Source organism: Artemia sp. Qi Xiang Cuo, chromosome 11 (assembly GCF_049724085.1).
Source record: "Artemia sp. Qi Xiang Cuo chromosome 11, ASM4972408v1, whole genome shotgun sequence".
NCBI classification, from domain to species: domain Eukaryota; kingdom Metazoa; phylum Arthropoda; class Branchiopoda; order Anostraca; family Artemiidae; genus Artemia; species Artemia sp. Qi Xiang Cuo.
Genome location: NC_142804.1, coordinates 23,208,508 through 23,235,140, shown reverse-complemented (window position 1 = coordinate 23,235,140; position 26,633 = coordinate 23,208,508). Strand labels below are relative to the sequence as shown.

Sequence of the window (26,633 nt, the reverse complement as noted above, 5' to 3'; positions counted from 1 at the left end):
ATGCCATACATTCACAAATAAATATTGGATACCTGCTATGACATAAGAAAATAAAAGTTATTTTTTCTTTAAATGAGACAAGTACAAGGCCATCTTTATGGCACTATGGCCCAAATTACAACTGATAAAACTTGCTTAAAGCACCGTATTAGCAAAGAACTCTATGCTTGGGGAAACTCTAAACAAGTCTAAATTTTTTGTTTTAGTTTGGCTGTCTAGGGCTCTTTTTCTTCTAGGCTATGTGTAAAAAATAAGAATATTTTAGTTGACCTGATATTTTGCAAAGAATTAAGACTTGAAATCTCAAACTGTTCATCAAGAGAATTTTTGTTTTACTACTTTAATTATTCTGGGGGGGGGGGTGTCATTCAAGTCAATCTCAGGATGGATTCTCTCCTTTGTGCAGGTAGGAAAAAAATCTCTCAACTTTCCTACTTTTATAGTCGGTAGTTACCCTTAAAGGGGAAGTTAGCCTACAAGTACAGGCCTTAACGTAGGATTTATACATGGACTGCCTTAAAGAAGGCTCCAGGGCCAGGAGATGCAAAAAATAATCTCAGATCGTGCTAAAGCACTTACTGATCCACCCCCCCCCCTTAAAAAATTATAGTCATATTTAGCTTTGGGCTTATGAATAAATGTTAATTTTTGACCAACTTAGGTGTCAAATAAAACTCCTTTATAGAATACCAGAGGATTTGTTGTTTCCATGCATACATTCATACCTGCACACAGGAGGGGGGACAGAAAGAGGTATAGTTTTTATGGAGATCAGTCTTGAGGACTCTACCCCCCAGCCAAAAAAAAACAGCTGAGAAATAGTGGCCTAATTTTACAATTTGATAAAGTATCAGATTAGTGGTTTTTTGCTAACATTAAAATTGCTCTTTTGTCTTACTGGAAATTTGTTAAGAAATGGTAGCTTGCACAGTTGGTGCAAGATTTTCACCTTTTTATTAAAGAACATCTATGAGGTCTCTATTTTCTATAGACTATTTGCAAACTTTTGACAGTGAACATTTTTAAAACATGCTAAACCAAAACAAAGTTACAGGGATAGTTGTAGAAAAGAATGAAAAATCTTGTGACACTTTAAAAGTAAAAAAGCATTTATTTTGTGAGGAAGAATTAGTAACAGTGCTAAAAGGATTAAAAAATAACAAGGCTCCAGGTGCTGAAAGGGTAAATGATTTTTTTTATATATGGTGGTTGTGAAGTAAGAGATAAATTGCTGAAAATTATGAATATTATTTTTGAAAAAGGGGAGATACCTAACGATTTTAGGAAAACGTTGATTAAACCTGTCTATAAGAAAGGTGATAAGAGTGAGTGTGGTAATTATAGAGGGATTAGCTTGGTTTTTGTAGGAAGCAAATTCCTTAATATGACGATACTTTTTAGACTTAGCGATGCTGTAGATAAAGTTTTAAGAGAGAAGCAGTGCTGTTTTTGGAAGGGAGAAGGATGTGTCAACCAAATTTTTACTATTAAATTAATAATTAAGAAGTGCCTGAGTCATCGGACCCCTTTAATCCTCAGTTTTATAGATTATGAGCAAACACTTGATTTAGCTGATAGAAGACCTTTAGCAAAGGTCCTATCTTTGTATAGTATACCAGATAAATACATTTAAGTGATTAGTTCTATGTACAGGAATAACACTGCTGTGGTTAAGGTAGAGAATGAGGCTAGTGACTGATTTCGTTTTTAATCTGGTGCTAAGCAGGGTTGCGTTTTATCCCCATTTATATGGATAATTTGGTGAACTTAGTCCTAAGTGGCACAGCAGAGGAATCAAATGGGGAGGTAAAACTCTCCTTGGCTTAGATTATGCTAATGATTTGAGCATCCTAGTTGAAAATATCAGTAAAATGAATGAATTGTTGGAGGTTTTGAGAGTTCAAGGTGCAAGAATAGGTTTGAAAATTAATATTAAAAAGGCCAAGTTGCTAAGACTGTGAAAAAGTGAAGGTGAAGAAGAGGTGTTGGATAAAAAGAAGACTATTCAAGTGGACAGCTACACTTAACTTGGTAGCATTATCAGCAGGGGCAAAGCTAAAGCATTTTTATTTGGGGGGGGGGGGGCAAGTGGGGGTGCTATTGAAGTAGGTGCTATTCAATCGATAGTGAAGAAAAGTAACTATTTAACAAACGCGCTACTTGGTGAATTTACAAAGATCACGCAATACATTATAAACAATAAACACACATTAAACAATCATAAATATAAATGCTGCTGCTTGGCTTTCACTAAAATTGTCAGCAATCAGCAGCTGCAGACAACAGTGTTATAGCAAAAACAAGCTATTGGTAGGCAAAGGTAAATGTTGTATACACTTGGCTTTTTGGAGCCAGATTCACCACTAATGCTGCAGTACATACTCCCCCTCCACTTCCCCCAAACCCGACGCCCAGCACAGGATGGTCAATCTTATAATTGAGCAAAGCTCCATTCTAATAGCCAGGGATATTCATTTGCTCGTAATTTTTAATGGATTTCGACTCTGTAAGATTTAATTGGTTATACTAAACTTTTAAAATACTTTATTTATTGAAATATTATATATGATTTTCTATTAAGTTGATTTGTTTGTGGGTTTGCCAATTTATATTAATTAATAGCATTGATATCAGCAGGCCACATAAAGTCAAAACAAAAATCATAGGCAGCGCAAAAGCGCTGTCTAAGTAAAGATACAGGGTAAGTCACCACAGATTGTGTAACATTATATTGTGACATGTTCTTCACATTCAAATAGCGACTGTGTTTCAAATTTGAAAGTATTAAAAAAATAAAGTTAGAAATATTAACTTATCCATTGGGCATTGTTTAACAAAAAATATCCAGAAAACTGAACAATTCTTGGTGTCATTGCGGCAGAAACCTTAGATTAATTCAAAAAATGCCAATTACCTTCCCCTTTGTATCTCCGTTTAAAAAAAAACGAATTCTATTGAAATTACACAAAAGTTTTTTTTGTAAATCAGGGTATGGGGTAGTATAACATTTCCAGAGGGGGGTTACAAGGAATATCGTTTTTATGTCTATAATTCCTTTCACAAGCAAAGCTAGGTCTCCTAGTGTTCCATGATAAAACTGATAACAATAGACACTATGAGAATCAGTTAGCACCACTTATACATGCACAAAATTTTAAATTTCTAAATTGTGAGAAAAATATACATATTTTGTTTAAACTCACTTTATTCTGTTCTCAGCAGACATTTCGTACAGCATGCTGTTGCAGAGATAAATGTCCCATAAGCAGGACCGTCACGTATGGGGGAGGGGGGGGGGGGCACCCCCTCCCAATATTTTTGGTCACTCAGTAAAAAAAAGTCAGTAAAATCCTGGCGCTTCACGCCACGATTTTTCCGACGCCGCTAAAATTCTTTGTTCGGTTCAACAAAGACCACGAAAATACTGACATGTCATCTTCAGAAATTTCAAACTTGGTTGGTAAACGCAGCAGTTTTACCGACATCTGCCGTGATTTTACAGATGGTGCCACAATTTTCCAATTTGTTAAATAAACAGCATTAAAATAGTGACATGATATGTACCAAACTCTAAATCTCTATTGGTATTTACCAGCGGTTTAACCGAATCATGCAGTGATTTTATGTATTGTATTTGAAATGGACATTATGGTAATTTTTGACAAAAAACAGTTGGTAAAAATGATCAGCTGTTCGGTAAAATCTCTTGCTCCCCCTCCCAAAAAAAAAATATTTTGGCTTGTAACAACCCTGCCCACAAGAAGTGCTGGCGTTGTGTGAAACTCAATTAATTTCAGTCATAATGCTTAGCGCATTTAAGTTGATTTTTTTGGAACTGGATAAAAGAAATATTTAGAAAAGCAAAAATAGCAAAACATCAGCATGGTATTAAACATAGAGGCATTTCTACATTAATGGGTTAGTATGTGAATCTGGAACCTAAGGAATAGGATGCTATCCGTGCTTATTAGGTGTTTAATTATAAATAAGAGGATTTGGAGCTAAATTGGAGTTGTGATTAAAATATTTGAAGTATAAAATTAAAACAATTAAATGATTCCTGGAGTGGATACCCCACTACCAAATTCCATGATCAAACCACAACCGATTTGACCTATCTAGTTATGGTATGAATATCATTATAAAAAGCACTAAGTCTTATTTTCTTTTCAATGATTTCCCGTTTTTCATTCAGGGTATTATATTCACTGTATATCTACCTTTTCATTCTTCAATGATTCCATTTCTGTTCTACTTGTAGATGTAGAGGGTGTATTCATTTCGACTTTTGAAAGTTTTAAAATAAGAGAATCTAATCTTGAACTGATACATTTTAGGAAGTAAAAGCACCTTCAATAGCAGGGGAAATTTGACCAGAGCAAATGTGGCAAAACAGGAAGAATAGAATATTTTTCAATTTTGCCATTAACCAGGCTGATTATAATGTTTCAAAGGCAGTATATTTTGAAAAATATTAATGTGGAACAGGTTATGAAGTTTAATGGACGCCATATTTATCTCGTTTTCCTTATGTTAAAAACAAGCATGGATTAACTAAAAAAATTATCTGCAAGACTATTAAAAAGGGCTCTAGCCCTTTGAACTACCAATCGAATGAGCCCTTTTTCAAGTTTCTACAACAAAGATTTCAATAAAAACCTAACACGTCACCAGGCATAATTTATAATCATTGCCCAAAAGGCTGTGGGGGGATTGTCCTGCTCAATGATATAATTTTCTGAACTTTGAACTGCGTTGAACAAAATGGCGATCTTGAAATCTTTATTGTATGTGTTTGGGGAAATGGTGGGCGTGGAAGGTGTGTTAGTTGCTTTCCAATCACTTTCGACTATTAAAAAGTGGACTAGCCATGACAATATCCAATCGAATGAGCACTTTTTGAAGTTTCTATGACAACGCGCTATATAAGAACCTTATATGCCCCCTGGGAATAATTTACAACACTTTCCCTGAGGGCTATGGAGGTTTCATCCTCAAAGACTTATTTTCCAGAACTTAAATCTACGTTGAATAAAATGGCTACCTTAAAGTTTTGATTACATGTGCTCGGGTAAAAGGCGGGCGTGAGAGGCGGGTTAGGCCTAGTTGCCATCTAATCACTTTCGACTATTAAAAAAGGCACTAGCCATTTGAATTTCCAATCGAATGAGCGTTTTTGAAGTTTCTATGACAATACCTTCTATAAAAAACCTTATATGCTCCCAGGGAATAACTTACAACCCTTGCCCTAAGGGCTGTTGGGGACTATCCTCCTCAAAAACATAACTTCTATCTGGAAATCAACTATGCTGAACAAAATGGCTATCTCAAGATTTTGATTGGATTTGTTTTGGGAAATGGTGGCCACAGAAGGGGTGTTAGTTGCCTTCCAATCACTTTCAACTATTAAAAAGGGCACAATCCAATTTCCAATTGAATGAGCCCTTTTCAAAGTTTCTACAACAGCTTCTTCAATACAAAGTGCCCTGCTCTAAAGGAAAAAATTAATAAATAATACTTTGTGCCTCTAGGGCATAACTTAAAACCCTTGCACTGAGGCTTGTGGGGGAGTGTCCTCCTCTTTACTTAGTCCCCGTTTCTTGTCTTGTTCTCGAATGTCCCCGTTCTTTACTCAGGCAGCACAATCATGCTGCCTATGATTTATACAACAACTTTCTATATACGTAAACCTTATATGTCCCCAGGACAAAACTTATAACCCTTGCAATAAGGGCTCTGAGGGGGTTATCATCCTAAAAAACCTAATTTCCATAACCTTCAACTACGTTGAACAAAATGGATATCTCAAAATTTTGATTGGATGCGTTTTGGAAAATGGTGGGCATGAGTCGCTATTCAATCACTTTCAAGTATTAAAAAAGGCACTAGCCCTTTCAATTTCCAATTGAATGAGCCCTTTTGAAGTTTCTTTGACAACATTTCCAATAAAAACTTTATATGCCCCCAGGGCATAATGTACAACCCTTGCACTGAGGGCTCTGAGGGGGTTATCATCCCAAAAGACCTAATTTCCAGAACTTTCAAGTATGTTGAACAAAATGGATATCTGAAAATTTTGATTGGTTGTGTTTGGGAAAATGGTGGGCATGAGAGGGGTGTTAGTTGCTATCCAATCACTTTCAACTATTAAAAAAGACACTAGCCCTTTCAATTTCCAATTGAATGAGCCCTTTTGAAGTTTCTATGACAACGTTTTCAGTAAAAACTTTAGATGCCCCCAGGGCATAACTTACAAACCTTGCCCTGAGGGCTGTGGGGGGAGGGGTTGCCATTCTTAAAGATCTAATTTCCAAAACTTTAAACTATTTTGAATAAAACGGCTATCTAAAATTTTGATTGGATGTGTTTGGGGAAAAGGTGGGCATGAGAGGGGGGTTAGTTGCCCTCAGATCACTTTCAACTATTAAAATGGGTACTAGCCCTTTGAATTTCAAATCGAATGAGCCCATTTTCAAGTTTCTATGACAAAGATTGTAACAAAAACCTTAATTGCCACCAGGGCATAACTTATAACCCTTGCCCTGAAGACTGTGGAGGGGAGTGTCCTGCTCAAATGTATAATTTTCTGAACTTTGAACATCATGGGACAAATTGGCTATCTAAAAAATTTATTGGATGTGTTTGGGGAAATTGTAGGTATGGAATGGGTGTTAGTTGCCTTTCAATTACTTTCGACTATTAAAAAGGGTACTAGCCATTTCAATTTCCAATCGAACGAGCCCTTTTTGAAGTTTCTATGACAACAACATGTTCTATAAAAACCGTATATGCCCCCAGGGCATAACTTACAACCCTTGCCCTGAGGGTTGTGGGGGAGTGTCCTCCTCAAAACATATTTTCTATCTGGAAATCAACTAAGCTGAACAAAATGGCTATATCAAAATTTTGATTGGATGTGTTTGGGGTTATATAAGGCGTGGTGGGGGACTAGTTGGCTCCAATCACTTTTGACTATTAAAAAGGGCCCTAGACCTTTGAATTTCAAATTGAATAAGCCTTTTTTGAAGTTTCTATGACAACACCTTCAATAAAAACCCTATATGCCCCCAGGGCATAACTTATCACCCTTGCCCTAAAGGCTCTGGGGGAGTGTCCTCTGCAAAAACATATTTTCTATCTGGAAATCAACTATGCTGAACAAAATGGCTGTCTAAAAATTTGTATTGGATGTGTTTGGGGGAATGGTGGGCATGGGGGGGCTAGTTGCCCTCCAATCACTTTTGACTATTAAAAAGGGCACTATCCACTCCAATTTCCAATTGATTGAGCACTTTTTGAAGTTTCTATGACAACTCCTTTGATACAAAGTGCTGGGTATAGAGAAAGAAAAAAAAATAATGCATTGTGCCCACATCATTCTTTACTTAGGCAATGCTATTGCGCTGCCTATGATAATTAAAAAAAAAATTGCAAACCAACAAAATCAGTAAATTTCTGTATATAGCCAAGAGGTATATCTGGCCTAACTAGGTGGGGTGGGGGGCAGCTGGGATGCAATTGCATTAACAGTGATTATTGTATCAAGAGGTAATATCAGTATGGGAAACACAATACATTTCTTTTCTTCTATAGGATTTCCAATCCTATAAGAAAAATTTATAAAAATTTGGTAAAGTTTTAGTTTATTACTTCTTCTTTATTAAAAATAGGTTTGCTGCATTCTTGACCTGTGAAAATGACTCTGCCTAAGTGAAATCAATGAAACTTTTGGATATAAATTTATTTTAAAACAACTTAAAAATGTAGTAACAATGGAAGGAAACATGATAGTCTGAATTTAAAAAAAAATATGCTGTCCTTTGCAAAATTAGATTTTCATTGCTTTAGTGTTTTCTTCATGTTTTTTATATATCATAGGTTAGTGTAGTAAAAGCAACTATATTATTTGGAAATAGCACAAATAAGGAAACTAATCATGTTCATGGGCATAGGGAGGGGGCAGCTGCCCCCCCCCCTAGATCTTCAAATTGAAATTAGATATGGCTGAAAAAGCAGATGGTTTGGAAAAAGCAGTTGATAAAACTCCATCACACTATTGACTGCCCCCCTAGACAATATGCTGCCTAATGCTGCCTATGCCCATGATCATGCTAATTTTATTTGTTTAGCATATTTCCTTTAGAAGTGGTCAATGACTAAAATTACCATTGTCAGAAAAGTGACCATGACATTTGGAAAGAGAATAAAATGAGGAACCTAAGTTTACTATATTTATTCTTTTAATATTTTTCCTTCAGATGTTGTCAACCACTAAATATTTGACATTATCTTTTCTAGCTTTTTCACAGTAAAGAGCTAGAATTTGTGGGCTCAAAAGCAACATTTAATTAAGTAATACATCAGTTGGTAAATATTTACCAAATCATATTATTGACTTACAAATAAAGTGAATATACCACTCAATGCCTTTTGGTCAATATCTACCAAATCATATTATTGAGTTAGGACTAAAGTGAATACACCATTTGATGCCTTTTTTTATGCTGATTACGAATATAATAAGCATTTCCATCGGAAATTAATTTCAGCCCCCCCCCTATATATGCCAATTCAGGGTTAGGTTAGGTATAGCCTATATAGGGGGGGCTGAAATTTATTTCCAATAGAAATGCTTATTATATTCATAATCAGCATAAAAAAGGCATCAAATGGTGTATTCACTTTATTCCTAACTCAATAATATGATTTGGTAGATATTGACCTGCCTTTTTTTATGCTCTTTTCAAATATAATAATCATTTTTGTCAGAAATAAATTTTAGCCCCACCCCCATATATACCAATTCAGGGTATAGTATTTGCACATTAGGCTAGGGGAGTGGGGTAAAGTTCAAACTTACCTCCCATTTACATCAGAAATAAAATATAGCCTACCCCCACCCCCCTAATGTGCAAACATACACCCTGAATTTGTATATATAGGGGTGGGGGTAAAATTCATTTCCAACAAAAATGATTATTATATTTGGAAAGAGCATAAAAAAAGGCATCAAGTGGTATGTTTACTTTGTTTGTAAGTCAAAATATGATCTGGTAAATATTTATCCATCAGTTGATAACTTTTTTATACTTGTTCTAAATTCAATAGGTAGGCTAGGCTAATTGCATCTGCAGCAAATTCCATTATGGTTGTTTTTGGCCCCATTAAGTGCTCTAGACGGCATCAAGCAATGTCATTATGTTTTTCCTTGATAAAATAAATTTATATATGTACTTACCCTTTTAAAAGACAAATAAATAATTAAACAGATTGTATATATTTATAATGCCTTACCAATGACAATAATTCAAGCTTGTTACATAGACTAATATGAGCAAGAAACTTCTTTAGTCCTTGTAAAGCCAAAGAAAGCTTAGTTTCTCCAGGTTCTTTGATAACAGTTACTGACATAGATAAAGAAGCATCCAGTACAACTAACGTTGGCATTTTATTGATAAATATTTTAGCTTTTCAATTTCTCCAAGTTTTCCTCCTTCTCTAGATTTAAAATTTATTGCTTTTGAACGCCATCTAAGTAACAACTAGGGCCGGGTCTCCATTTTACGTCCTCACAACAGAAAGTGAAGCAGCCAAGTGAACTTGAGTTTGAGTTAAATCTTAGAAGTTGACTACTGTCAACTTCAAATTTTTGTAATCTATTTACCTTGAGGGTAATATGGTGACCGCTACTCGGAATTTTTTACTCTACAACCCAAGCTGCCTTTTCGTACCTCGTGTTATAAAAAAGAGCCAATGCATCATCATGTAAGGATGTTGCGTAAACACTGAAAGATGTCTTATGGAATTTAATTTCCTCTGATGATTTCTGAAATGGGTTGAAAAAATTTGAAACATCTACAATGACAAAATACATACTTTAAGTGTTTGGATCTGGATATAGCTACGTACGACTTGTTTAATGAGTGATTCAAGTAGCCAGTGGCATACTTTAATATCTGTAGCTAGAGCTATTTGACGATGCAAATAGAGAATATCATTGTATTATCGGGCTATGAAAATTGGACTTTTGTAAGATCAATTAAAAAAAAAAATTTCCGAAAAATAATTTTTTAAAAGAAAATTAAAGGCCATTTTAAACTTAAGCTCAGGATATACAAATACATCTTAAAATTCAAACTCAAAACGACCAGAAATTACTATTAAAGAATAAATGAAACCCAAAACGAACAGAAATTAAATAAACAATCAAAGCAAAAAACACACAACAAGTAATAATATAAATGAATAAATAGATCTTAAAGCGAGTAATGCTTGGATTGAATATGAAAATCAAGCTTAAAACGAAAACAAATATTTTGTTATTAAAGTATAAATGAAACTTAAAACGAACATACAATATATATTAATGTAAATGAATAAATAAATCTTAAAACGAGTGAAACTTAAATGGAATATGCAAATCAAGTTTGAATAAATTAAAAAAAACTACAAACAAGAGTTTGGGTATCGCCTCACTGCAGAAGCCTAAAACCTACTGCTTCATTGGTGCTCTACTGAAAACAATTCTTTCATTAATTAAGATTTTATGGAATAAACATCAGCACATGTATATTAAATTGACAATGCACATTTTTTTTCAGTAAACTCATGTGAATTTTTTTTTTCAGTAAAGCACAAATTGTATTCTGGTTTTTAGAATACATAGGGGTTTTGAACTCTACTAACATTAAGATATGTTCGTTATGAGTTTGACTAATATTTATTTTAATTTTTGTTCGTTTTGGGTTTTATTTATTTATTGCTACTGATTTGGGGTAGTTGTATGCTTGGTAGATTATATGATAGTCCGGACGCCAGGTGTTAAAAGTGTGAATCATACCACGACGGAATGGGGCTGCTGCGAGGATTAGCCTACCCTCCACCCCCTAAATTGACCATGCGAATTCAATGATACCAATGGCACTTGCTTGCGAGTGGTGGAACACTCCGAAACTTCACATTTTATTATATTTTGGGGCTCCATGCAAGAAAATGCATGTTCCACAAAGTTTGAGGAGCAGTTCTCCGCTCAAATAGAAATGCTTAGAAACCAGAATGTTTTCATGACAAACCAACACGATTAGTTAGAAAACATGGCAGAGTTAAAAACAAATGGCAAAACAATATGAGTCTTGAACAGTCTTGGAAAGTATAAATAAAATCAAATTGAATATTAGATATATAATGATATTAATTGTTGAAAGATCCATCAGTTCCAGATTTTTTTTTCACTGTAATTTTTATTTTCCAATTTCAATGCTGTAAGAACTGGAAAATAATAAATTTGTAATATACGAGTAATTCGTTTTCAGTGAAGCACCAATGACGCAGAAGGCTTGAGGTTTTTACAGTTAAAGAAGGGACCAGTATCCAAATTTTGTTTGTAGTGAAACTATATTTGTCTTGACTAATCTTGAAAAGAACTAATAAATTAAACTGAATATCTGATGCATAATGATATTAATTGCTAAAAGCTCATCAGTTCAAAATTTACCTGTAATTTTAATATTTATTTTCAATATTAAGTACAAAAGAAACATTTGTAATATAATTCGTTTTCAGTAAAGTGCCAATGACGCAGTAGGTTTTAGACTTCTGCAGTGAGGCGATACCCAAAATCTTGTTTGTAGGTATTTTTATTCGATTCAAACTTGATTTGCATATTCAATTTAAGTTTCACTCGTTTTAAGATTTATTTATTCATTTACATTAATATATATTGTGTTTTTGTTCGCATTGATTGTTTATTTATTTTCTGTTCGTTTTAAGTTTCATTTATACTTTAATAGCAAAATATTTGTTTCGTTTTAAGCTTGATTTTCATATTCAATTTGAGCATTACTCGCTTTAAGATCTATTTATTCATTTATATTATTACTTGTTGTATGTTTTTTGGCTATGATTGTTTATTTAATTTCTGTTCGTTTTGGGTATCATTTATTCTTTAATAATAATTTCTGGTCGTTTTGAGTTTTAATTTTAACAGGTATTTGTATATCCTAAGCTTAAGTTTAAAATGTCCTTTACTTTTATTTTAAAAACATATTTTTCGGAATTTTTTTTTTTATTAATTTTTTTTCGTTTTTGATTACAAAAAGTTTCAAGTTTGTATGGCATGGGGGGGGGATTCTTACTGTCCGATTATTCTTGACTTTAAAAAACGGATCTAGAACTTTCAATTTAAATTGAATGAGGCATTTTTCAAAGTCTATACGATTACCTCTTTGATAAAAACCTTATATATGAACAATAAACAGCTTGCATAACTTGTGGACAGCGATTGACAACAATGAATGGATTGAAAAAATAGCTCCAATAAGGGGGTTTGGACCATTTCACTTGCTGACACCGGATCACGACTGTTTGGAATTGACCTTAAATAGGATTTTGTGTGCCAAAGCAATTTTACATCTATCTCAGAGTATGTATTTTAACCTTATAATTGAATAATTATAATAGATTTCCTATGTGTTCTTCCCATACAAAACCCCTTCCCATAAGCTATAAACCCCCCTTAATAAGTTATGCCCCAGGGCATAACTTACAACGCCTACCCCCGGGCCCTAGTAGGCTGTGTCGACACTGGAGTTTTTTTTTTATCAGAACTTTGAACTATCTTTACAAAATGTCTATCTCAAAATTTATATCTCATGCATTTAGGGCGTGGAGGAGGGGGGCGGGGCTAGTTACCCTCCAATCTCTTTTGACTCTTAAAAATTGAACAAAAACTTTCAATTTCCAGTAAAATAAGCCCTCTCTAAAGTTTATACAAGCATCCCTTCCCTAAGAAATAATGGGAAGGATTAAGAGAATTCTTAAATTACAACCATTGCCCAGAGGGCTGCGGGGGAGTTGTCGTCCTCAGAGACATAATTTTCATAACTAAATACTACGTGTAATAAAATGGCTGTCTCAAAATTTTGATTGGATGGGTTTGAGGAAAAGGCGGCGTGAGAAGGGGGTTAGTTGCCCTCAAATCACTTTCGACTATTAAAAAGGGCACTAGCCCTTTGCATTTCCAATTGAATGAGCCTTTTTTGAAGTTTCTACGACACCTCCTTCTATAAAAACCTTATATGCCCCCAGGGCATAACTTAAAACCCTTGCCCTAAGGGTTGTGGGGGATTGTCCTCCTCAAAAATATATTTTCTATCTGGAAATCAACTATGCTGAACAAAATGGCTATCTCAAAATTTTGATTGGATGTGTTTGGGGGAATGATGGAAGTGGGGGGGGGGTAGTTGCCCTCCAATTACTTTCGACTATTAAAAAGGGCACTATCCCTTTGAATTTCCAATCGAATGAGCCTTTTTTGAAGTTTCTACGACAAAACCTTCTATAAAAACCTTACATGCCCCCAAGTCATATCTTAAAACCCTTGCCCTGAAGGTTGTGGGGGAGTTTCCTCCTCAAAAACATATTTTCTATCTGGAAATCAACTACGCTGAAAATTATGGCTATCTCAAAATTTTGAATGGATGTGTTTGGGGAAATGATGGGCTTCGGGGGGGGGGGCTCGGTGCACTCCAATCACTTTGGACTATTAAAAAGGGCAATAGCCCTTTAATTTCCAATCGAATTAGCCTGTTTTTGAAGTTTCTACGACAACGCCTTCTATAAAAACCTTTTATGCCCCCAGGGCATAGCTTAAAACCCTTGCCCTGAGGGTTGTGGGGGAGTTTCCTCTTCAAAAATATATTTTATATCTGGAAATCAACTACGCTTAACAAAATGGCTATCTCAAAATTTCGATTGGATGTGTTTGGGGGAATAATGGGCGTGGGGGGTTAGTTGCCCTCCAATCACTTTCGAATATTAAAAAGGGCACTAGTTTTTTGAATTCCCGATCGAATGAGCTTTTTTTGAAGTTTCTACAACAAGGCCTTCTACAAGAACCTTATATGTCCCCAGGTTAAAACTTATAATCCTCGCTCTGAGGGCTGTGGGGGATTGTCCTCCTCAAAATTGTATTTTCTATCAGAACATAAACTACGCTGAACACAATGGCTATCTCCATATTTTTATTGGATGTGTTTGGGGAAATGATGGGCGTGGGGGGGGGGGGCTAGTTACCCTTTAATCATTTTCGACTATTAAAAAGGGTACTAGAACTCTTGATTTCCAATCGAATGAGCCCCCTTTGAAGTTTTGACGACGATCCCTTCCATATGAAGTACCTCTGGCAAAAAAAATAAATAAATAATAAATAATAAAACATTGGAGCCGTATGGCCTTTACTATAAACAACGCTACAGCATTGCCTCTGATATGTTAATTTCAATTTTACAAGCTTCATTTAGTGGATAAAATCTAAATAAAACAACAAACTGCCTTTTCGCTGTGGTTGACTGAGATTCTTAAGTAGGTGCTAACAATTTTATTATATGGTTGTTTACCTGTTAAATTAAATGGACCCAGGGTCTCATAAGAGATTTAGCGTTTTATTCAGTTTTGTTTAGAGATAAGATATTTATTTCAAAGTAAAAAAGCCCGAAAAGCCAAATTCAAAATCTGGGGTAAAAAACAAAGGCGGCAAATACATAAAGAATGCAAAAATACAAAGTTTTTACGTTTAAATATGAAGGGGCAATAACATCTATGGTTTTGTTCCTCAGAATCAGAAGTATTCTCTATTTTTATTATATAATTGCTGTTATTTTGTGATCGCTATCAGACTGTTACATTTATGATTTTCTTGCTGTATTTTCCCATCATAATTGTAACGGGACAAGCCTATCGCCTGCTCCGTTTTGCTTAAGATGAAAAATTGATAATGAAATTTTATAAGCTAGCTAAGTAAAAGAGTAAGTTGCAAGTCATCAAAACTTCTTAAAATAACTTCAGTCCTTCAAACATATCTTTGTTTTCGTAATTTTTGTTGTTATGCTATTTTTGATCAGTCAGTTAAGTGTGGCGTATTTCCTGGGACACTAAAGATGACATATCCCATTACCATTACTAAGCTGGCTGATACAAGATTTCGTCTTAGCGCCAGCTAAGACAAAATCTTGCTGTATGCTGTATCATCCATATGCATATGATACATATGTTGTAAGTTCAACGCATTTTTGAGAATTTATCACTGTAAAATCCAAAATAGGGTAATATTTTTTAGCTTATCAGTAATTCAGGCATGATTTAGGAGTTCAATTTTAACTGAGAGGCTGAGATAACATCGGTAAGAAAGAGCAAGATAGAGCTGCGATCATACGTTGGCAAAACAGTCGACTATTAGCAAGTTTATTATAGTGTACTTGGTACTTAGAAGTGTGTTTGGCACTTGTGTGCCGACAAGGTTCTCAAAAAATATTTGACCAGTACTTGGAGCTGAAGTACTCTTGAAAAGATGTATCTAAGTACTTAAAACGTACTTAGTACGTAAAACGGTAATCCTAAATGGATTTTTTTGCGTCTAATTGCTGCCCCAAATGAGTCTGAAAAGATCATCCTATAATCTCAAATAATAAGATTACTTACGAAGCTAAATAACTATAATATAATATGCTAAACTATCAAATGTTATCGATCGAGCTTGAATTCTTCTTCTATTTAACAGCAGGCGGGCTTTTCAATAAAACTATTTAGCCCTTTTCCTTTTGCTTCACTCTGTGGGCTACAGAGCTACTGGCTTGATTGCCTCATATTTATTAGATATATTCAGATATCTTTCAGCAGATCTTTTGACTCTAGGAGTTCAAATATAAGATGATAGATCTCGATTTCTATGCTCTGTGTGTAGGTATAGTTGGCTAGGCTTTTGGCTGATAGTGGGATTTTGTAGTGTTTAAGTTATTTTAACAGTTTAGAAATCAAGTTCTGTTGTGCAGACGTCAGCATATTACATTCAAATAGGCAATGGTTAATTGTTTCATTATTCATATTATAATGCCTGCAAAGAGGGGACAGGGGAATTGAAACACTTGAACTAGAAAGCTTATATGAGAATGCAAGGAAATTTAGTCCATTTGTTCCAGAACGAATTCTATGATAAATTTTAGAAAGATACTTATTGGGAAAGGGGGAAAGGATAGGATTAATCTTATTAAAATTAATATCTGATAGCCTCCATCGGTAAATATCTCTAATTGGGATTGGTCTCCCACTTGGCTGGTCAATATTTATAGCATTTTTTGCTATTTCATCAACCTGATGATTACCACTTATGCCAGAGTGGCTAGGAATGTACTGAAAGTAAGTTTTTATGCCATTTGAAGCAATATTATCAATAATACTGAGACAATGATAAGTGTCAATGTCCAACTTATATTGAGGAGCTGAGGCCAGCAACTCAAGGCTTGATAAAGAGTCAGAATAGATGATAATATTATTCGAATTTTCAATCAAAGATTGGTTTTGCTTAAGGTGTTCTAATGCCATTATTATGGCATTTAACTCAGCAGACATTATAGATAAATTGTTAAATAATCTCTCACCCATTGCAATTTTCAGGTGAGGAAGGAAAACACCACGTACAACCTTCTCATTCATTTTTGACCCATCAACAAATATTTGGAAGTGATTTTTATAGGTAATTATATTAAGTTCTGCAAATTTTTCTGGACAAAAGCAATGGGGGTTAAATCTTTATTCCATTTTGAAAATTCAGTATTTATTATGGGAAATGACCAATTTCATAGAGGGGATTGGGGGAAAGTAGGTACGATAGACTTTGCTGGTACAGGGAACTTCTTTTGAATATTGGCATACTCATCTGCAATACCTCTATACATGGCTGGATTTCTTAACCAATTATGTAATGTGTGTGAGATATTTGATTCAATTTTTGTAAGATGTTTTATCAAGAGAAAGATACGTCTCTCCCTTATTGTTGTTAATAAAATCTACATAATCAGAAAATATATTCTTGTGTGTTTCATAATACCAAATATGATACTTATTATATCATTTTGTGTTCTTTCAATTTTTTGCATCTGGGTCTTTGCACATGCGCCATAGACATTGAGCCCATAGTCAATATGGGGTCTTATATGTGATTTATAAAATTGGAGTAAAGTTTTCTTCTTACAGCCCCAGGGTGTGGAAAGAAGTCTTTTTATTATATTTGCTTTTCTATAGTATTTTTTTATTGTGTTTGAAATGTGGAGGTGGAAATTGAGTTTTTGGTCAAGCATAAGACCTAGGTAATTAATATTATTATCTTCTGGAATAGTTGTTTTATTTAGAGTTAGTTTTGCATTAACATGGTTTCGCTTCCGGTGAAATTGAATTATTTTTGACTTGGTGGGTGCAATGGGTAAATCTGAATGTTGAGAGAATTTGTTCGAAAAAAAAACTGTTCAACAAGGTTATTGAATGTCTTCTACATATGATTCGTAAAGGAAAATATTCACAACTCTTTAAGTGACAACGCTGGGATTTCTTCCTTAGAAGAAGAAAATTTAAAACTAGAATAATCTAAGGAAGCATAAAATGGGGAGTCTAAGCAAACTACTGAAAAAACAAGATGCCCTGCTGATGATTGGAGCTGCAGCAAGTGTTTGCTCTTGGATTTTGCTGTCAAGGAGCAGCAAAAAATCAAGGTGAGCTAATCAGGGGAACTTCATCATACCAAAAAGGCTTAATAGCAAAAGCTATCAATACAAAATAAACAACAGAGTCACTATATTCTTTTAAATAGCAGGAGTTATATGCAGGAATCAAAGGAAGGGTGGTCTGGCATGCATCCAAACTGGATGTAATTCTAAAAATCAAAAGATTTGATTCAGGGATGAAATTGCTATTTGGCGGAAGGGCAACTGCCCCTCCCAGACATCAGTCCCCCCCACCCCAGCTGAAATGTAGTTTCTCTAAAATATTTTCAAAACAAAGATAAGCCTGAATAGGCTAATTCAAGCATCCACAGAAACAGTTTGGTAAATTTTTACCAAGTCATATTATTGACCTTTTGAATAATGTGAATATACCACTTGATGCCTATTTTTCTGCTCTTTCCATATATAATAATCATTTTTTTGGAAATGAATTTTAACCTCATCCCTAGGCCTATTTACCAATTCAGGGTATATATTTGCACATTACGGGGGGGAGGGGTGGGCCATCAGCCCGGATCACTCTGGGCTGATGGACAACAACAACAGCAACCGTACAAGAAAATCGAAATATATTTTCTTGATTATTATCGCTTCTAATCAGTAGTTGTACCAAACCTATCCTGCTCAAGTCATCCTCAGGGCTATACTGTGGTGTTTATCCTTCCCCTAGTATAGTGCAGACGGTTTGATATAATCTATTTTCCCTTCTTATTTTAGTTTTATATTTGTGTTTAAAGCTTTTTCCAATAGGCAATGTTCAGAAGTCCTCCAAAAAAACGTCCCCCCAGATCCCAAATCAAATTCCATAGTGAAAGATACCCATCCTGGCTGGTCAAGCACATTATCTGAAAGTTCTAATGATGGCTCCGATTCGGAGAATAGGACAATGATAACTGTAGGTCCTAATGCAACCATAAATGATGATAGTGGGTTTCTAGAGGTCCTCTCTAGAAGCTCTAAAAAAAGGAAAAAAATCTCCCCAATTAAAAGCATTTCCCCTCTCCCGGCCCAAGATCCTCCCTCCAAAAACTTACGAATTTACCTTAAAATTACTCCCACTACCCCCTTTGAAATAAAAATGATCACTGCAATAAGAGTTGCAATTTTTAAATTGCTAAAATCAATGTTCTCTCTTAACATTAACCGTGATGGATCTCTGCTTATAGCTGTAGAAGATCAAAAATCAGCAGATACAATAATTAACCTTAAATCCCTTCTGAATATCCCAATTATTGCATCTAATTGGAACCCAAAACAATCACCAACAAAAATTGTAGTTTACAATGTTCCCCCAGAGATATCTACTCAGGAGTTAAAAGAAGGCCTCTCAGATAGGGCTGGAAACACAATCCCAGCTGAGGATGTTACCCAACTTGGAAAACCTAACTCTACTGGCCTAAAAACTAGTAGATCCTTCTTATTCACACTAAAGGATAAAATTGATATCCCAGAAAAATTATTCCTATTTGGGCAAATCAAACCACACAAGGAATACAAACCTAAGCCTATTCAGTGTCAGAAGTGTTTCAAACTGGGACACACGACAAACAAATGCAATGAAATTCTCCAAGAGTGTAGTAATTGTAAATCTTTCCATCCTAAAGAGCTGACAACTTGCAAAAACACCCAGCCTACATGCATCAATTGCAAAGGTCCTCATGAATCTACAAATAAATCATTATGCCCTGAATACAAGAAAAGAGCTCTAACACTCCAAATATCAACATAGAAGTCCATCCCATACACCTTTTCAGCAATGGAAGCAAATGCTGCCCAACAATACCAAATAAAGCCTGTAATAAAATAAACAAAAACCCCCAAGTCAACTGCCCCAAATGCATCAAGCACCCCATATAAAACACTATCTTCTAAGCCCCCTAGCTCAAATCCCTATCAGAAGGAATCACCAAGCCAGCAAGCCTTGTTTTCCAGTGAGATGAGGCCAGCCTGGCCCTCCCTCCCAAGAAGAAACAAACCAGAAACACTACCTGGAATCAATCCCTTAACCAACAAACAGGATGCACTACCAAAAATGCAATCCCCAAATATATGCTTATTCATTCTAAACTGTAACGCAGTTCAGGCCATGAACATACATCAACTACAGAAAACAAAAATTATTGCAGAATTGGCAAAAATCTACATCCCAGATGATATGCTCATTCAAGCAAAAAAAGATCTTGCTTTACTTTTAACAAAGATGAACATTGATACACAGTCATATGAAGAATAAATCAACAACACAACATTTATCAATACTCCAATGGAATGTAAGATCACTCACAGATAATAAGCTAAATGAACTAATATCATTTATGAATAATAATTCCATTAATATTGCTTGCCTCCAGGAAACTCATTTAACCCAAAATCAACAAATTAAGTCTCTGGGATACACTATCCTGAGAAAGGATAGATCTTCAGAGAGAAAAGGAGGTGGTGTAGCTTTATTAGTTAATAATAATATAAAATTTTGTGGCATCAATTTTCCAGATTTTGAAAATGATGTTGATGTAATTGGTATAAGTATTTGGCTGAATAATTTAAAAACCTACATAATAAGCTTTTATAACCCTAATGGCCAAACTTCAGATGCCAAGGATTTCTTTAATTATATAAATAATTCTAATATGTTAAAAAACATCATTATTTGTGGTGATTTCAATGCCCACAGCCTTTTGTGGGGGAATAAACCAGCAAATAAAGCTGGTAAATTTATTGAGCATATGATTTCAAATAATAATGAATTAGCTGTTGCTACCCCTCCAAACCTAAATACATATTTTAACCCCAAAAGTGCCAAATTCTCCACAATTGACCTACAAATTGTGTCTTTGAATTTTTGAACAAAATTTACATAAATAAAATTGATAGTCTGTGTACAGACCACTTTGCTATAGTTTGCTCCCTAAATGAACCTGCTGAAAATTCTTCTCATAATTCCAAATATATCAACACTAAAGCAAATTGGTCTATTTTCCAAAATAAGCTAAATGATGAAATTACAAGTTTCACCCAAAGTTCATGCATTTCCAACACAACAGTTGATACACATGCTGAAGCCTTGACATCTTTACTAATAAATACAGCTAATCATGCTATCCCCAGGACAACACCTAAGAAAACATTCCCTCAACAAATTCCTAAAGCATGGTGGACAAATGAGTGCCTAAATAAATGGAAGATAAAAAAGGCAGCTAGGACAGAATTCATAAAAAAACCAACACCTACTACATATTTAAAAAAATTACAAGCAGAATCTAATCTAAAAAGGACTATAATAGATGCTAAATATAAATACTGTAATAATTTTGCAAATAATCTCTCCAGATAAACGCATGAGCCAATTATAAATAAAGTCATAAGCCACATATGTGGGAAAAAGACTTCTTCCAACCCACTCCTGTATGAGCTTATACATAATAATACCCATTATGACAATGATATTGAAAAGGCTAACCTATTTGCAACTCTTTTTGTTAATAAGCTAACATCAAACAATCAAAGCAATCTGTCCACAATTCCTATGAACCCTAGTTACCAACCACGCCCAGGATCCGAGTACATAACTAATCCATTTTCAATCCAGGAATTGAATAATGCAATACATCATATTAGGTCCAAAACTAGCAGCAGCTATGACAATATACACCCTACATGGATAAAGAATCTCACACCTTCATACAAACAAGAACTGCTAAATTGTTATAATCACGCTTGGGCATCCTCTAGGTTCCCCAATATATGGAAATGTTCGTCCCTCCTACCAATCCTAAAGAAAAATAAACCAAAAGATAACCCTGAGTCTTATAGGCCCATAATGATTACACCTGTGATGGGGAAAATAATGGAGAAATTGATTTATCACAGACTCCTCTTGTTTGTTGAGAAAAATAACATGATCCCACACACTCAAACTGGATTCAGGAAATACCACTCCTCAACAGATGCTTTCATTTTGCTAACAAATGCAATAAATGAATCTTTCTCAAAAAATAATATCCTAGTGGCAGTTTTCCTTGATTTTGAAGGAGCTTATGACAATGTGAACCACCAAATCCTTTTAAATAAACTTGCAAACCTTGGAGTACCTCCCAAGCTAGTATCCTTTATTAAATCCTTCGTAGAAGTGCGAAGTTTCATTGTTTGTGTTGGTTCAGCCTCTTCACCCCAAAAGACAATATCCAAAGGCCTACCTCAGGGAGCAGTCCTCAGTTGCCTCCTATTTGCCCTATATCTCTGGGACATGAACCTACCCCACACGAATCTACAATATGCTGATGATCTGGTGCTATGGTCATCTGGCAACACCTGTCAGATAGCACAGTCAAATCTGCAAAAGTCACTTTTCCAGTTTGAAAAATTCTCTCAACATTCAGATTTACCCATTGCACCCACCAAGTCAAAAATAATCCAATTTCACAGGAAGCGAAACCATGTTAATGCAAAACTAACTCTAAATAAAACAACTATTCCAGAAGATAATAATATTAATTACCTAGGTCTCATGCTTGACCAAAAACTTAATTTCCACCTCCACATTTCAAACACAATAAAAAAATGTTATAGAAAAGCAAATATACTAAAAAGACTTCTTTCCACACCCTGGGGTTGTAAGGAGAAAACCTTACTCCAGTTTTATAAATCACATATAAGACCCCATATTGACTATGGGCTCATTGTCTATGGTGCATGTGCAAAGACCCAGATGCAAAAAATTGAAACAACACAAAATGATATAATACGTCTCATATTTGGTCTTAGGAAACCCACAAGCACCAAGTTTCTGCTTATGGAGAGTGGATTAACAACAATAAGGGAGAGACGTAGCTTTCTCTTGATAAAACATCTTACAAAAATTGAATCAAATAGCTCACACACATTACATAATTGGTTAAGAAATCCAGCCATGTATAGAGGTATTGCAGATGAGTATGCCAATATTCAAAAGAAGTTCCCTGTACCAGCAAAGTCTATTGCACCTACTTTCCCCCAATCCCCTCCATGGAATTGGTCATTTCCCATAATAAATACTGAATTTTCAAAATGGAATAAAGATTTAACCCCCATTGCTTTTGTTCAGAAAAAATTTGCAGAACTTAATACAATTACCAATAAAAATCACTTCCAAATATTTGTTGATGGGTCGAAAATGAACGAGAAGGTTGCAAGTGGTGTTTTCCTTCCTCACCTGAAAATTGCAATGGGCGAGAGATTATTTAATAATTTATCTATAATGTCTGCTGAGTTAAATGCCATAATCATGGCATTAGAGCACCTTAAGCAAAACCAATCTTTGATTGAAAATTCGAACAATATGATCCTCTAGTCCGACTCTTTATCAAGCCTTGAGTTGCTGGCCTCTGCTCCTCAATATAAGTTGGACATTGACACTTATCATTGTCTCAGTATTATTGATAATCTTGCTTCAAGTGGCATAAAAACTTACTTTCAGTACATTCCTAGCCACTCTGGCATAAGTGGTAATCATCAGGTTGATGAAATAGCAAAAATGCTATAAATATTGACCAGCCAAGTGGGAGACCAATCCCAATTAGAGATATTTACCGATGGAGGCTATCAGATATTAATTTTAATAAGATTAATCCTATCCTTTCCCCCTTTCCCAATAAGTATCTTTCTAAAATTTATCATAGAATTCGTTCTGGAACAAATGGACTAAATTTCCTTGCATTCTCATATAAGCTTTCTAATTCAAGTGGTTCAATTCCCCTGTCCCCTCTTTGCAGGCATTGTAATATGAATAATGAAACAATTGACCATTGCCTATTTGAATGTAATATGCTGACGTCTGCACAACATACCTTGCTTTCTAAACTGTTAAAATACTTCAAACACCACAAAATCCCACTATCAGCCAAGAGCCTAGCCAACTATACCTGCACTCAGAGTATAGAAATCGACATCTATCATCTTATATTTGAACTCCTAGAGTCGAAAGATCTGCTGAAAGATATCTGAATATATCTAATAAATATGAGGCAATCAAGCCAGTAGCTCTGTAGCCCACAGAGTGAAGCAAAAGGAAAAGGGCTAAATAGTGTTACTGAAAAGCCCGCCTGCTGTTAAATAGAAGAAGAAGAAGAAGCATAAAATGGGGAGTCTAAGCAAACTTATGAAAAAACAAGATGCCCTGCTGATGATTGGAGCTGCAGCAAGTGTTTGCTCTTGGATTTTGCTGGCAAGGAGCAGCAAAAAATCAAGGTGAGCTAATCAGGGGAACTTCATCATACCAAAAAGGCTTAATAGCAAAAGCTATCAATACAAAATAAACAACAGAGTCACTATATTCTTTTAAATAGCAGGAGTTATATGCAGGAATCAAAGGAAGGGTGGTCTGGCATGCATCCAAACTGGATGTAATTCTAAAAATCAAAAGATTTGATTCAGGGATGAAATTGCTATTTGGCGGAAGGGCAACTGCCCCTCCCAGACATCAGTCCCCCCCCCCACCCCAGCTGAAATGTAGTTTCTCTAAAATATTTTCAAAACAAAGATAAGCCTGAATAGGCTAATTCAAGCATCCACAGAAACAGTTTGGTAAATTTTTACCAAGTCATATTATTGACCTTTTGAATAATGTGAATATACCACTTGATGCCTATTTTTCTGCTCTTTCCATATATAATAATCATTTTTTTGGAAATGAATTTTAACCTCATCCCTAGGCCTATTTACCAATTCAGGGTATATATTTGCACACTAGGGGGGGGGGGGTGGGTTGGCAAATTTTATTTCTGATGTAAATGGGAGGTAAGTTTAAACTTTACCCCCCCCTAATGTGCCAATATATACCCTGAATTAGGGTAAATATTTGTCAAATCATATTATTGAGTTAGCCTAGGGTAAAAGACCAGTATCCAATTGAGCAAAATTATGTAAAACTTAAAACCTCATATCTTGTAATCAAATTAGAGTTGAAAAGGTTTGTATAAGCAAATGAAGAGCTAAAAATCTAATCTATACAACAGCATGGTTATTATTAAAATTATTTAAGATCATTCACTGAAAATGATTAGTTTTTTGACTTACCAAGAAAGACCTCTTTTTGGAAATACTGATTATACAATTTTGATGTAAATATCATTTTAGTGTTTCAGTATTATTCACATATTAATAGAAAGCTGATTGTCTTCTGATTCTAAAAATACAACTCTTATTTCTTGATTTTTATTCTATAAATCACAAATAATAAACATGTATTTCTTTCATTTCACTTGCTTGTCAAAACAGAGACCACACATTGGATTTATGATGACAAATTACTCCCACTGGGCTGGTTCTAGTGAGAGATGATTGGGTCTACACTTGCATTGTGTCATACTGTAGTAAAAAAGGGGCAGTCCAAAAACCCATTGCTATTTTTCCAAAATGCCAAAGAAAAGTGGTCTTTCCCCAAAAGAGGTCTTTTACCCTATGACTAAAGTGAATAGCCTATACCACTTGATGCCTTTTTTTTATGTTCTTTATGAATATAATAATCATTTTTGTTGGAAATGAATTTTAGCTCCCACCCCTATATATACCAATTCAGGGTATATATTTGCACATTAGGGGGGGGAGTTTAAACTTACCTCTCATTTAAATCAGAAATAAAATTATCTCCACCCCCCTCCCCCCTAATGTGCAAATATATACCCTGAATTGGTATATATAGGGGTGGGGGATAAAATTCATTTTGATAAAAATGATGGTTATATTTGAAAAGAGCATAAAAAAGGCATCAAGTGGTATATTCACTTTATTCATAACTCAATAATATGATTTGGTAAATATTTACCTGAATCAGTATATAGGCTAGGGGTGGGTGTTAAATACATTTCCGACAAAAATGATTTTTACAAATTGAAAGAGCATAAAAAAGGCAGTGAATTGTATATACACTATGTTCATAAGTCAATAATATGATCTGGTAGAAATTTACCAACAGGTCAGTTTTCTTTAGAATACTTTTACCTTTTTTGTGGTAAAATTCTACTTTAACTACTTTTGGCTATCTTGGAAATGGGTTGGGTTAGGAAAATGAAACTTTCAGGGATGAGTACAGGTTAAAGTATGTCCAGGGAAGGTATTTTGATGTACCTACCTCCACTCCTTCTCCCTCTAGAGGGTCCTGACCTTTGATGACCTGTAAAAATCTGTGTGTTATAAAATTGAAACCTTGCAAAATAGATCTTCTGCTGAAATGAAATACAACAAAATTGTTTTTAGCTTCACAACTTTGCTCATTCCCAATTTATACAATTTTAAAAATAGCCTATGCAAATACATTTCCTAAGTTTTGAAAAAAAAAACTGATATGGCTTAAAATTCTACTAAAAAAAACAGGAATTGTATTTTCAGAACTAAAGCCAGAGAAAAAGAAACTGATAACAGAAAATTAAGGTAAATGTTGTTTTGTCAAAATTTCAATAGGTTACCTGTAATGTTGGCAAATTTCAGGATGCTCCAGAGGGAGATGGAGTGGAGTGGAGATAGGTACTTCAAAATACCTTCCTGGGACACACTTTAAAATGTAAACCTGTCCCTAGAAGTTTCATTTTCCTAACCCAATCCATTTCCAAAGTAGCCAAAGTAGAATTTTCCCTTTTTGTTATTATATGACTCATTTGGTAAATATTGAGCAGTTCATATTATTGACCTATAAATAAACTGAGCATAGCCTAGGCTTACCACTAGATACCATTTTTTATGCTCTTTCTGAATATAATAGAAACTTTTCTTGCAAATTCAGTTTTAAGCCTTTTTAGGATTCTTGAGAATGATAATTTCATTATAAACTCATCTTGTAGGCTAAAAGTTCTATAGTTCACAAACATTGATTTGTGAAGATTAAGCTGAATAAACAAAATATTCAAAACAAATCTGCCATGTTTTCTTCTTATTCTGTTAGGCTGCTTAAAACTGCTCTTTCACCTATATGGCAAAAAAAAATATTTAGCTAACAGAAGAAACATGACAGATGGGAAAATGGAGAAACTGTTTGGAATTTTTATCCAACTTAGTTATGACAAATCAATGCTTTCAGATTATGTAACTTGGACAAAATGGATTTCACAA

The 26,633-nt window shown here is 34.7% G+C and overlaps 2 protein-coding genes across 4 annotated transcripts in view; one reads left to right on the top strand and one right to left on the bottom strand.

Annotated features, from left to right (window-relative positions):
• Positions 1-9,483, bottom strand: part of IntS14 (integrator complex subunit 14) — a 72,714-nt gene extending 63,231 nt beyond the window's left edge. The window contains exon 1 of the mRNA XM_089097138.1: positions 9,295-9,483. Within this exon, the coding sequence (XP_088953264.1) occupies positions 9,295-9,447 (153 nt within the window). The 5' untranslated portion in view covers positions 9,448-9,483. The remainder of the gene's footprint in view (positions 1-9,294) is intronic.
• A 7,908-nt stretch (positions 9,484-17,391) lies between these two features.
• Abcd3 (ATP binding cassette subfamily D member Pmp70) overlaps positions 17,392-26,633 on the top strand; it is a 91,310-nt gene continuing 82,068 nt past the window's right edge. For 2 of the 3 annotated variants that reach the window (XM_089096594.1, XM_089096592.1), the window contains exon 1: positions 17,392-17,540. In XM_089096594.1, the coding sequence (XP_088952720.1) occupies positions 17,431-17,540 (110 nt within the window). In that variant the 5' untranslated portion in view covers positions 17,392-17,430. Of the gene's footprint in view, positions 17,541-23,620; positions 23,778-26,633 lie in introns of those variants that run through there. The other variant, XM_089096593.1, reaches the window with a different exon arrangement.